At 45.0% G+C, this 11,522-nt stretch overlaps 1 protein-coding gene across 2 annotated transcripts in view; it reads left to right on the top strand.

Annotated features, from left to right (window-relative positions):
• The first annotated feature begins 7,168 nt into the window (after positions 1 to 7,168).
• NRP1 (neuropilin 1) overlaps positions 7,169 to 11,522 on the top strand; it is a 171,750-nt gene continuing 167,396 nt past the window's right edge. Inside the window, exons 1-2 of one of the 2 annotated variants that reach the window (XM_006120737.4) lie at positions 7,169 to 8,003; positions 11,321 to 11,495. In XM_006120737.4, coding sequence (XP_006120799.1) covers positions 7,937 to 8,003; positions 11,321 to 11,495 — 242 coding nt within the window. In that variant the 5' untranslated portion in view covers positions 7,169 to 7,936. The remainder of the gene's footprint in view (positions 8,004 to 11,320; positions 11,496 to 11,522) is intronic. The other variant, XM_075922674.1, reaches the window with a different exon arrangement.

The following is an 11,522-nucleotide window of genomic DNA, read 5'->3' as shown; positions in this document are numbered from 1 at the left end:
TCAGCATTAGACTTAATCATAACACCTCTGATTTCAATAGTATGTCAGGTCTCTCATCTGCTGGTTCATATTATTTAATGCTATATAGTATCCAGGGTTACAATTTACATAGAAGTGTTTTATAAAAACAAAACAAAACAAAAATATTCTCTAGTGCTTAGACAAAATAATGCTAAACAAAATTGTAATTATTCTGTGCAGACATTGCTACAAAGTATAGTTCAGTTTGTTTTTGTTAATATTTCTCATATGCCATAGGATGGGAGAAATAACACCTCAGAAAGTGGGAAAATGTTTTCTGAATGGCAAATGCTTGCCCATGCTAAAGGAAAACAACTAACACAGAATGACTGACTATAAAACTGTTTCACTAAAGCAGTTATCAGTATTATCCCCTAACGAAAGCTTTCTTACCACCATGACTGTGGCTTTTTAAAAGAAGTGTGTTTGTCCTCTGATTAGATGGGGGGTTCTTTATCGCTTGTTTAAAAAAAAAAAAGGCAGCTAACTTTTTTCCATATGCTGATTTTTCTTGTGGGTTTTTTTGTATAAATCCAAACTTTAAAAAGCAATCTTGTATATTTTTGTTATTTTATTTTTATTAAAACACATATGTAAACTCCCTTTAGTTACCAGTTTTCCTATTCTTGCACAGTTGCTGTTTTGGTATTTTAAAAAAACTCTTTTTAAAAGGATAAGCTATATCTTAAGGTTCACTAAACTTCTAAAAAATATCCTTAAAGGGGTATTGTTTTGTAACAGCTCAGTCAATACTGTTTTTTCATGTTAAACTTTTAAACAAACAAACACACTAGTGCTACGTCTACACTGGCATGATTTTCCGGAAATGCTTTTAACGGAAAAGTTTTCCGTTAAAAGCATTTGCGGAAAAAAGCATCTAGATTGGCATGGACGCTTTTCCGCAAAAACACTTTTTGCGGAAAAGCGTCCGTGCCAATCTAGACGCGCTTTTGCACAAAAAAGCCCCGATCGCCATTTTAGCCATTGGGACTTTTTTGCGCAAAACAGTACTGTGCTGTCTACACTGGCCCTCTTGCACAAATGATTTGCACAAGAGGGCTTTTGCTCGAACGGGAGCAGCATAGTATTTCCGCAAGAACACTGACGATCTTACATGAGATCATCAGTATTCTTGCGGAAATTCAAGCAGCCAGTGTAGACAGCTGGCAAGTTTTTCCGCAAAAGCAGATGATTTTGTGGAAAAACTTACCAGTCTAGACACAGCCACAGGCTACATCTAGATAGCGTCCACACTGAATGGATCCTGTCTTACATTTAAGCTGTGATTACTATGGACAGAGTGGCCATCAGGGCAGCTATGCTTTTTTCCTCTTTCCTCTTCTTTTGAAAGAACTCCCTCTTCCCCATCCACACACCTTTTTCTGAAAGAGCTCTTTCGGCAAAAGGCTTCTTCCTTGTAGAAAGAGGTTTACCAACATTGGAAAAACCCCTCTGTTCTTTCAATTTTTTTTTTCAAAAGAACACAATTGCAGTGTGGATGTAAGTGAAGTTCTTTTGGAAAAATGGCTGTTTTTCCGAAAAAACTCTGTAGTGTAGACATAGCTACACAAACTAACATAATGCTTCAAATAGGCCTCTCTGACTACAGGATAGCCTTTAAAAATGTCATGTTATTTACATCTCAATCAATGCTGTATTTTCATGTTAAATGTAAAAAGCTTTTATTTAATATAATGAAACATTGCGGCTACGTCTAGATTGGCATGATTTTCCGCAAATGCTTTTAACGGAGAAGTTTTCCGTTAAAAGCATTTGGGGAAAAGAGTGTCTAGATTGGCACGGACGCTTTGCCACAAAAGCACTTTTTGTGGAAAAGCGTCCGTGCCAATCTAGACGCGCTTTTCCACAAAAAAGCCCCGATCACCATTTTCGCGATTGGGGCTTTTTTGCGGAAAACAAATCTGAGCTGTCTACACTGGCCCTTTTGCGCAAAAGTATTGCGCAAAAGGACTTTTGCCCGAACGGGAGCAGCATAGTATTTCTGCAAGAAGCACTGATTTCTTACAGAAGGAAGTCAGTGTTCTTGCGGAAATCCAGTGTAGACAGCTTTTGCGGAAAAACTTGCCATTCTAGACATAGCCTGCATGTTTAGCAAGATAGGGAGGAAAGTTGGGGCAGAGTGGAAGGTTGAGGGTCCTTCAGGTAGATTATCTCTGAGATGCATGTGTCACAAAACAGTGGGTTTTGTCTTTTACAAACAGTAAGGCTATGTTTAAATTACATCAGCTGATCCGGCACAGCGTGGTGGCCATTTTTATTTTAATGAAGCGGGGATTATTTAAATTCCCACTTCTTTGACTATTCCGAATAAACTATTTTACATGGCTCCGTTGACAGAGCCACGTAGTCTAGATGTAGCCTAAATGGAATAAAATACTTATCACTTTCATAAAATGTCTTTCAATGTAATCTCATCATTTGTTTAAACTGTAACAGTCTTTAAAAAGCTAGAAAAGAAGTCTTTGTAAAAAAAAAAATAAGCAAACTGAAGGGATGACCCCTAGAGCATTGCTAAGGCAGACTAAAGTGTATTGATCACTGGCTGGCCTAATTAGTCTTATCTGTTTTTAAAATGGAGAAAAAGCCACAATTCCAGACTGTGATGTATTTTAATAAAATCTATGGAGCCAAAACAAACAAGGAGTTTGTACCCATGTCTCAGCACATTGGCTGCAAACATTAAAAACAAAAGTTATTCTAATAATGCAACAAAAAAATTATGCTAAAATCTAAAAGTCCCAAGAAATTATATATTTCATACATCTTTCACATGAATTTGTTAAAATGTAGGGAGGAAAATAAACTTCTCTCTAAGTCACTGGATTACAAGATAAGGAGAATATAAACTAGATGTTACTAAGGCTTTGTGGTTTTAACTATGGGGTGTTTCTTCATGTTCATTTTTTAAAAACTGAAACACAGCTATAAAAGTGTTATATGGAGGCATGTGTCTTCATATAGGTTTGTCTTTTAAAGTGTTTATAAAATATAGCTTAAATTTCCAGTAAATGAAATCTTGATATAGCTTTCAGTTATATTTGTTAAAAAGTGTGGAAAGAAGCAGCCTTCTTATCTCTGATACAGTAGATCAGAGATATTGTTTTGTTAACAGTGGCATTGCTGCAAACACATGCTGCTTCAAATTGGTCATTTTTAGTTAGGACAATGTTATTCTAAAACATAGGAGAAAAACATTTTTTATCACTATAAATTGTTTTTAGAAACAAGTTGCCTGTGATTTTACTCATGGGATGTTTCTGCAGGCTAATTTTTTATTTAAACAAATTGCAAAAGTGCTAAATGAATTAATGTATTTCAGATAGGTTTGTCTTTTAAAGTGTTCATGCCTTTACAAAACTTAATATAACTTTCACTTGTATTTATTAAAAGGTGAGGGGGAAAAACAAATGTCTGTCTGATCCATTAGTTTACAAATTAAGGGGAATGTAAATTGGCTGATGCTGTGAACCTATGTTTTTAATTCTGGGGTACTTATGAATGCTCTTTTATTTTAAATTGAAACATACCTGTGACAGTGTTAAATTGAGGGATGAGACTTCAGATATGTTTGTCTTCTAAAATGTTTATAACATATCCCTTAAATTTCCAGTAAATTAAAGTTTGTTGTAGCTTTCACTTATATGTGTTATAAAGTGAAGAAGCAGCCTTCTTATTTTTGATCCACTGGCTCAAACATGCTGGGCTCGTCTACATTGGCCCCTTTTCCGGAAGGGGCATGTTAATTTCAGAGATCGTAATAGGGAAATCCGCGGGGGATTTAAATATCCCCCGCGGCATTTAAATAAAAATGTCCGCCGCTTTTTTCCGGCTTTTAGAAAAGCCGGAAAAGAGCGTCTACACTGGCCCCGATCCTCCGGAAAAAGCGCCCTTTTCTGGAGGATCTTATTCCTACTTCCTGTCACTAAACACAAAATTTTCCTCTCTTTCTAGATCTTAAAAATCAATCCTTACTAAACCTAACAAAAATATTACTTTTATAAAACTTCTTTAAGGACTTTCTTTCATACTTTTTCTGTAAATTTGTCTCAAAAGCTTCCCCCTCTCAAAGCATACAAATAATAATAAACTTTTCCTTCAAAATGGCTGACAGCTAAACCTAACCAAAAATCATTCATAGCCAACCTGTGATCTTTTGGTCTTTTTCTCTATACTTGTATCAAATAACAAACAGAGCACAATATCCCAGCCAAATATAAAAAATTAATCATTTTATTTTCTTTCAAAATGCCTGATGGTGCCAAATCTCAACACAAAAGGAAATGGACATGGAGAATAGGACATAAGCCCTGAAAGGGGTATGGAAACCTGTCAAAAAGTATATAATGATGAATGCTATCCATGTATATACTACTGAGAGGGAGAGAGAAGAATGGGAGGGGATAGGGAGCAGGAGCAGAGGTGGAAAGGAAGGTTTATGAGGGGAGGAGGAGCAGGAGCTGAGGAGGAAAAGGGAGGTAGAGGTGAAAGTCGGGGGAAGCAGGATTTGGGGTGTAGAGGGAAGCAGCAAGCAGAGAAAGGGGGCAGGAGCTGAAATGATGAGGAGCAGTGGTGAAGGAGAAGGGGTGCAACAGCTGGGATGGAGAGAGAAGCAGTGGGACAGGAAGGGGAGCAGAAGCTGGGATTGACAGGGAAGGAATAGGGAGAAGAGCTGGGGAGAAAAGGACAGCAGTGAGGGGAAAGGAAAAAGGAGCTGGAGCCAAAGGGAGGTGGGAGGTGGGGGGTGGGAGTGGAGCAGGAGCTGGTGAGCAGTGGGAAGGGAAGCAGGAACTGAGGTGGAGATGGAAGCAGAGAGAGAGGAGGGTACCAGGAGCTGAGGTGGAGAGGGAGAGGAAGGAGGGAAAGGGGAACAGGAGCTGGAGTGAAAATGAGGGGAACGGGAGCAGGAGCAGAGGTGCAGAAGAGAGCAGTGAGAAGGGAAAGATGCCAGGAGCTCAGGTGCGGAGGAGAGAAGTGGAACGGAAGGGGAACGGGAGCTGGTGCGGAGAAAGGAGCGGTGGGAGGGAAGAGCAAGAGGAGGGGGAATGGGAACAGAAGATGGGAAGGGGCGGGGAGAGGTAGTAGGGCGGGGAGAGAAGCAGTGGCAGGGGGAGGGAAGCTGGCGGGAGAGGGAGCAGGGAGAGGTGATGGATAGCAGGAGAGGGGAACCCGGACGGAAGTACAGTGAGCAGCACGGGGCGGGAAGGAAAGCCCCGGGAGAAGCGGGGCATAAGAGATAAAGCGGTTTGCGCCTGGAGAGGGAATCACCCCTCCCCCCCATCTGAGGTGCGGCGGAAAGGGACCCTCTGTGGCCTCGGCCCGGCGCTTGCAGCCCCTCACACTCAGGCACTGAGCGGATCCTGGCGCCTCTCAGGGTCTGTTCTTGCCTCACTCGCGAGACCCGAGCCGCGGCCGAGAGCGTCGAACAACTCGCCAAGTGCAGGGACCTCGTGCGGCTCCCGATCCGGCCAGCCCCACAGGGAGCCTGATACCCCGGCCTGCCGCTCCCGCCCGGCCTGCCCCCCTGGGAGCCTGATACCCCGGCCTGCCGCTCCCGCCCGGCCTGCCCCCCTGGGAGCCTGATACCCCGGCCTGCCCCCCTGGGAGCCTGATACCCCGGCCTGCCGCTCCCGCCCTGCCAGCCCCCCTGGGAGCCTGATACCCCGGCCAGCCCCCCCTGGGAGCCTGATACCCCGGCCTGCCGCTCCCGCCCTGCCAGCCCCCCTGGGAGCCTGATACCCCGGCCTGCCGCTCCCGCCCGGCCAGCCCCCCTGGGAGCCTGATACCCCGGCCTGCCGCTCCCGCCCGGCCTGCCCCCCTGGGAGCCTGATACCCCGGCCTGCCGCTCCCGCCCGGCCTGCCCCCCTGGGAGCCTGATACCCCGGCCTGCCCCCCTGGGAGCCTGATACCCCGGCCTGCCGCTCCCGCCCTGCCAGCCCCCCTGGGAGCCTGATACCCCGGCCAGCCCCCCCTGGGAGCCTGATACCCCGGCCTGCCGCTCCCGCCCTGCCAGCCCCCTTGGGAGCCTGATACCCCGGCCTGCCGCTCCCGCCCGGCCAGCCCCCCTGGGAGCCTGATGCCCCAAGTGCTCTCCGTGTAACTGCGCCTTTAGTCGCGCAGTGACACACAGTGGGGCGTGTGTATGGACAGACGGGGCTGTGGGACTAGGGGTGGGATGGGCACTGGCCACATAGTAGCAGACAGCGGGGATGCCAGACTGTGGATAGCGAGCACAACTGGACACTCAGGGCGAGAGAGGGGAGACCTACTGCGGGGTACACGGCGGTGCTGGAGCCCGAGCGCCCTGTGCGGTGCATGGCCAGGGGTGGGCAGCGCTGAGCGCACTGCACAAAGCAGGATGGGGGCAGCGATGGTGGATGCGCTGGAAGGTGCAGGACGGACGGTGGCAGTGAACAGCAGGGATGGTGGGCACGCCACATAACGCAGGCCGGGGTCCGTGCTGGTGAATGCGCAGGGTGGTGTGTGGTGGGGGGCGGATGGTGGTGACCCAGCGCAGCGGGGCGGGAGTCAGAAAGGCTGGGTACACTGGGCTGCACAAAGCGGGCAGCGAGCCCTGGAGAGTGACCATAAGGGACAATGAGCCCGGTGGGAAGAAGAGCCTGACTGTGGAGAGGCTAGAGCCAAGGAGGCGGCGGGAAAGGGAGAGGAGGGACGGCGGCTCACGGACACGCTGGGCGCTGAGCCATGCCGGGGGGTGAGCACAGGGCGCGCCGCGTCGTGGATGGGAGGTGACGGGACGAGGTGATGGGCAGTGCCCAGCGGGCACTATGCAAGCAGCAGGGGCTGCGCTGGAATCTGTTGCTTAATGACCGCGCCGTGGCCTCCGGCTCTGTCCCGGTGCAGCTGGATACCGCACGCTTTGTCAGCTCCACTTGGCTTTACCTGGCGCCCAGACCTGCTGTCTTCAAAGGGAAAGGGGCGGGCCTCTCTCCCCCCCCCCCCCCCCCGCCGCCTCTCGCCGTGGCTTCCAGCCCCCTCTGAAGTTCAGACCCCAGCGTGTCCTGTTTGTTTGTTGGTCCTTCCTTTCTGCCGATGTCTTGGGGGGCTGAGGAGGAGGAGGAGGAGGAGGAAGAGGGCGGGGAGGGGGAGGGGACTGGGGCTGTGGAGACGGCGGCTCCTCTTCCTCTCTTATTGCCACTGAGTTGCGCTTCTCCTCAGGCTGCAGGGAGGAGCCGCCCGGCGCGAGAAGCAGCCCGGCGCTTCACACTTCCCTGCGATCCCAGTCCTCCGCCTGGATGCCAGTCAGAGCCGCTAACCCGCCAGGCAGCAACGTCCCATTTGCAGGTGCCCGGCCGTAGCCAGCCGTGGTGCCCTGCACTCTCCCCCTACACAGCAGGTCAGTCTTAGGCACGAACACTGGCGGCTGCTGGGGGCCCCGTACAAAGGGGACAGCGCGGGGGCAAACTTGTTTGTGTGGCTGAGTTGCAGGCGAGCTGCTCTGGAGAAGAGAGGGAGGCAGTTTGCAAAACTCCGGTCTCTCCCCGCTCATCGTCTCTCTCTCCTCTCTGCAGATCCCCCTCCTCCCGGACCCCTCCCGAGGAGAAATCTTCCGGGAGCTCCAGAAGCCTCCAGGATTTGTTGCTGTTGTTGTCAGTTGGCTTTCTAGACTCTTTGGAAATGGCAGGGGCAGCGACGCCTGGGAAAGGAGCGACTGTGGGAAAAGGGAGAGGAAACCAGAGCTAAATGACAGGATGCAGGCGACTTGAGACACATACACAAAAAGAAGCGTCTCTGCCACCCGGGACTCAGCTGCTGCTGCGGACCGAGCCTTCTGCTCCCCTCTCCTGCCGGAGGATTTAAGAGCTGAGAGGAGTTGTGTGCTGTGAGGAGTGAGGAGTTTTTTCCCCTCTCTCTCCTTCTACAATCAGAAAGGAAGATGGATTGGGGACTTCTTTTGCAATATGCAGCCCTCACCTTCACCCTAGCCAGGGCTTTAAGGAGCGGTAAGTGACAGTGAAGACAACCGATTTCAAGTTATTAACTAATTCAGAGAATATTTCCAGAGTTAGGGCCCAGTGGTGAGTTCTAATAAACAATGAGATCTGTTTTGCGCTGGAAGGAAGATCAACCTGATATTAGAATAAGAGGAACTTTTCAGTACAAATGATTTGCACCCTCCTGTCACATAATCATCACACGCCCTTTAAACTTTATTTTCAGCCCCTTTTGGTTGTTATCTAAAGCGGGACTGCTCGCTTTCACAAGTTTAGAGCAGCCAATTATCTTAATAATGTTTCCTCCCATAGGCAATTAAATAAGACTTAAAATCTGCAAGATAACAAGCACCTTAAAGGAAGGCTTTTGTGCCGGGGATGGGGGGAGTTCAGACTATCATCTTTTATAGTTGTAGATGCCTAGCAGGTAGTCTTGTCAAATAAGACCTAACCTATTTATTGCAATAGTCTGGAGTTCTCATGGAACTTGAATAGTGTCTATAGAAGAATGTGATAGGCTTGCAAGGGTTTAGGATTCAAGTGTAATAGAGAAATCTCATAACAATGACTTTAATATCTAGTTTACTTTCAGGCAACACTTGAAAACATAGCTAATTAAAAAGAAGGTGCTCTTCTTGAACAATGCCTTGGCACACTATTTCCCTGAATTGTGTACTTTTTAAGATGGACTAATTGTAGTATTGTTTGACATTTAACTAAGAGATATGAGCAAACTCCTGCAAATTTTCCTTTCCCAGCAAATCCTGAGCAATTATTATTAACTAATTATCAAATATTTACTTTTGCCTGACTAGGCTTTCAATCAAAGTAATTAAAAAAAGAGAGCATCCTCCACTTGCAGTGGTATATTGTTTTAATATACAAGTGGTGTCTTGGAGTGGAGAATGTAAATCACATTTTATGATGGAAATTAATCTCTTTGCAATAAATTTTGAGGAGGATGTCTAATTTAATAAGCAATGGATTCCTTCTTCAGTGATCTGACACAGAAGCAAACACATCCAAAAAAGAAAACATGTGCCAGTCTTAAGCAGTGAATCTTTAGTGAGATCCAGCCTGGTCTAACCCTTGTAAGCTGTAGGTAAGAAGGTGGGGAGTAACATTAACCTCCTCTTTCTGTCTGAAGCCATTATTTATAAATGTGAAATGACTGCTCCATATTTCTGCATCACTTTGGAGCTGTGGCAGAAGTGGTAAAATAACAGATATTAAACTGAAGCTTATAGGACTAAATGAAAAGGAGTGTGTTATAGGGGTGATATTGCAACATTACTGGTAATCGTCTTCCTTTAAAAACAGAGCAGAAATAGGGAGGGCTGTTGTTGAAGAAATTGTCTGAGAAGCAGGGCTGCTTGTGTAGGTATAGACATAATAGCCCTCCTGGAGTCACCAAGGCCATTAACCTCCTCTGTGACTTACCAGACCTGTTAATGCCAATGTCCACCTCCTTCCAATGCTAGTGTCTGCTAAATTAATTCATTAACCTTATTTAGAACTAATGGTCCAAAGTCATCAGAAACTGCTCTTCTTAATTAAGTGTTGAAGAGATTGTACAGAGCCAGGGAGTCTAGCAGTCCGCATTATCTTATTATACAGTCACTTTCCCAGAAGTCACAGATTAAAGAGTACTGGTGGTAGTGAGTCCAGCCTCAATGTCTTCTGAAGTGACTCTGTCAAGTGACTAGAAGCAGCACTGTTTTATTTCACTCACTGAACAGACGCCAGATTCTGCCATGTTGTTTGCACAGAGCTGTAGTGGACTTAATAAGACAGGATCACTTCCCAAGTCTGCTACACACTGGAAATAATGCTAGGTTCCTTTGGAACCACAGAAAGGCAGTTCACAGTGATCACTAGCTGCATATTTTGAGCTTTTTGGTTTGCAACACCTTTTGTTATTGGCAAAAATAAACAATTTGTTTTAGAATGTAAAAATGGAAACAAATAAAACAAGCTAGCACCAACCCAATCAACATGGTTAGAAATATCTTGTCTTTGAACAAACAATATCATATATGTCATCTCCTTCCTTTCTAATTTATGGCAAATGATTTCTATAATGCTTGTAGCTTTATGCATTTTTTATATGCACTTCATCTTTCATTTCCATTTGACCTGGTTTTCCTGTAATAAAATTCTGTACATTTATAAATTCATGCTGAGAGCTAAGAATGCCATTTTCCTTCCACAGGGAATCTATGAGATACAGTATTACAAGCTGTATATACCATTATTGAGAAATATTGATATATAGATTTATATTAGTACACATATGCTTTCCTTCTGTAGTTTATTCTCATATTTTATTACTGAAAAATTACATATCAGTATGTGGGGGAAAGTTTCTTTAGTGAAAGATCTATAGTAAGAAATCCACAATAATAAAAAATGACAATGCAAACCGACACTGAATAATAAAACAAAAGACCTTGCAAGCTGGATTACTTAACTCTCTGTTCTATTAATATACCTTAAAGTGGGTAATCCTAATATTTTGTTTGCTAAAGGAGCAAGATGCAGTCACCATATTTCATATTTGCACTTCATGATTCTGGTAACTTTGCCAACTATTTTGCAATTAGAAATAAACCTAGGTGTTGGAGAGATTTGGAGGGGGGGATAAAAGGGAGCTGTTTCTGATCCATTTCTTTGATCTGTCCTCCAAGCATGAACAAACTTCCTTAAAGGAGTAATACTGAATCATTTCTGCTTCACTAAACACACTTTGTTCTCTGTTAGCCTGGATCTAAGGAGCATAGATAACTTCAAATTGTTTAGATTTATGGACTGATAAAACAAAAGGTTTTGCTGTAAGCAAGCTGGGTTCTGTGAAGACAACTCCCCAATGGCCAATGACATAGACCAGGCTTATCATCAGAATAGCTGTGCAGGGGGTCAGACAGCATCTTTTTAGTCACTTTCCACTTAAAACTTGTTCCTTAATACGATTACACTTCTCTGGGATAAATCTAAATGAAATTCCTTGGAGCCAGTGTTATCAATTGTGAAGCTTCAGTGTTTGAATGCTGTGCGGGTTTTATTTGTGAAGGTAATTTGTGAAGTTTTGAAACTTGGCCTCTCAAAATTGAGCCATCATTTGCACAGATTAACCTTTGAAGCAGCAACTCATGTACATCTGAATTTTTATCTGTAAGTAATTGATTTAAACATGTAAATGCAAGTAAAAGTTTGCTAAATAAAAATGTAGAAAACACAACATTTAAATCACATTGACTCACTCAGATGTACTCGAATATGTGTGATTGGAGAGAAAACTAAACAGGAAATTTTTCTTTTCATTGCAGATAAATGTGGTGATACTATAAAGATTGAAAATCCTGGATACCTTACTTCTCCTGGCTATCCTAATTCCTATCATCCAAGCCAAAAATGTGAATGGCTGATTCAGGCTCCTGAACCATACCAGAGAATTATGATCAACTTCAACCCTCACTTTGATTTGGAGGACAGAGACTGCAAGTAAGTGAGACTGTCAGTAAAGGGCAC

The sequence above is a fragment of the Pelodiscus sinensis genome, chromosome 2, assembly GCF_049634645.1.
Source record: "Pelodiscus sinensis isolate JC-2024 chromosome 2, ASM4963464v1, whole genome shotgun sequence".
Lineage (NCBI taxonomy): Eukaryota > Metazoa > Chordata > Testudines > Trionychidae > Pelodiscus > Pelodiscus sinensis.
This window is presented reverse-complemented; position numbering and strand designations above follow the sequence as displayed.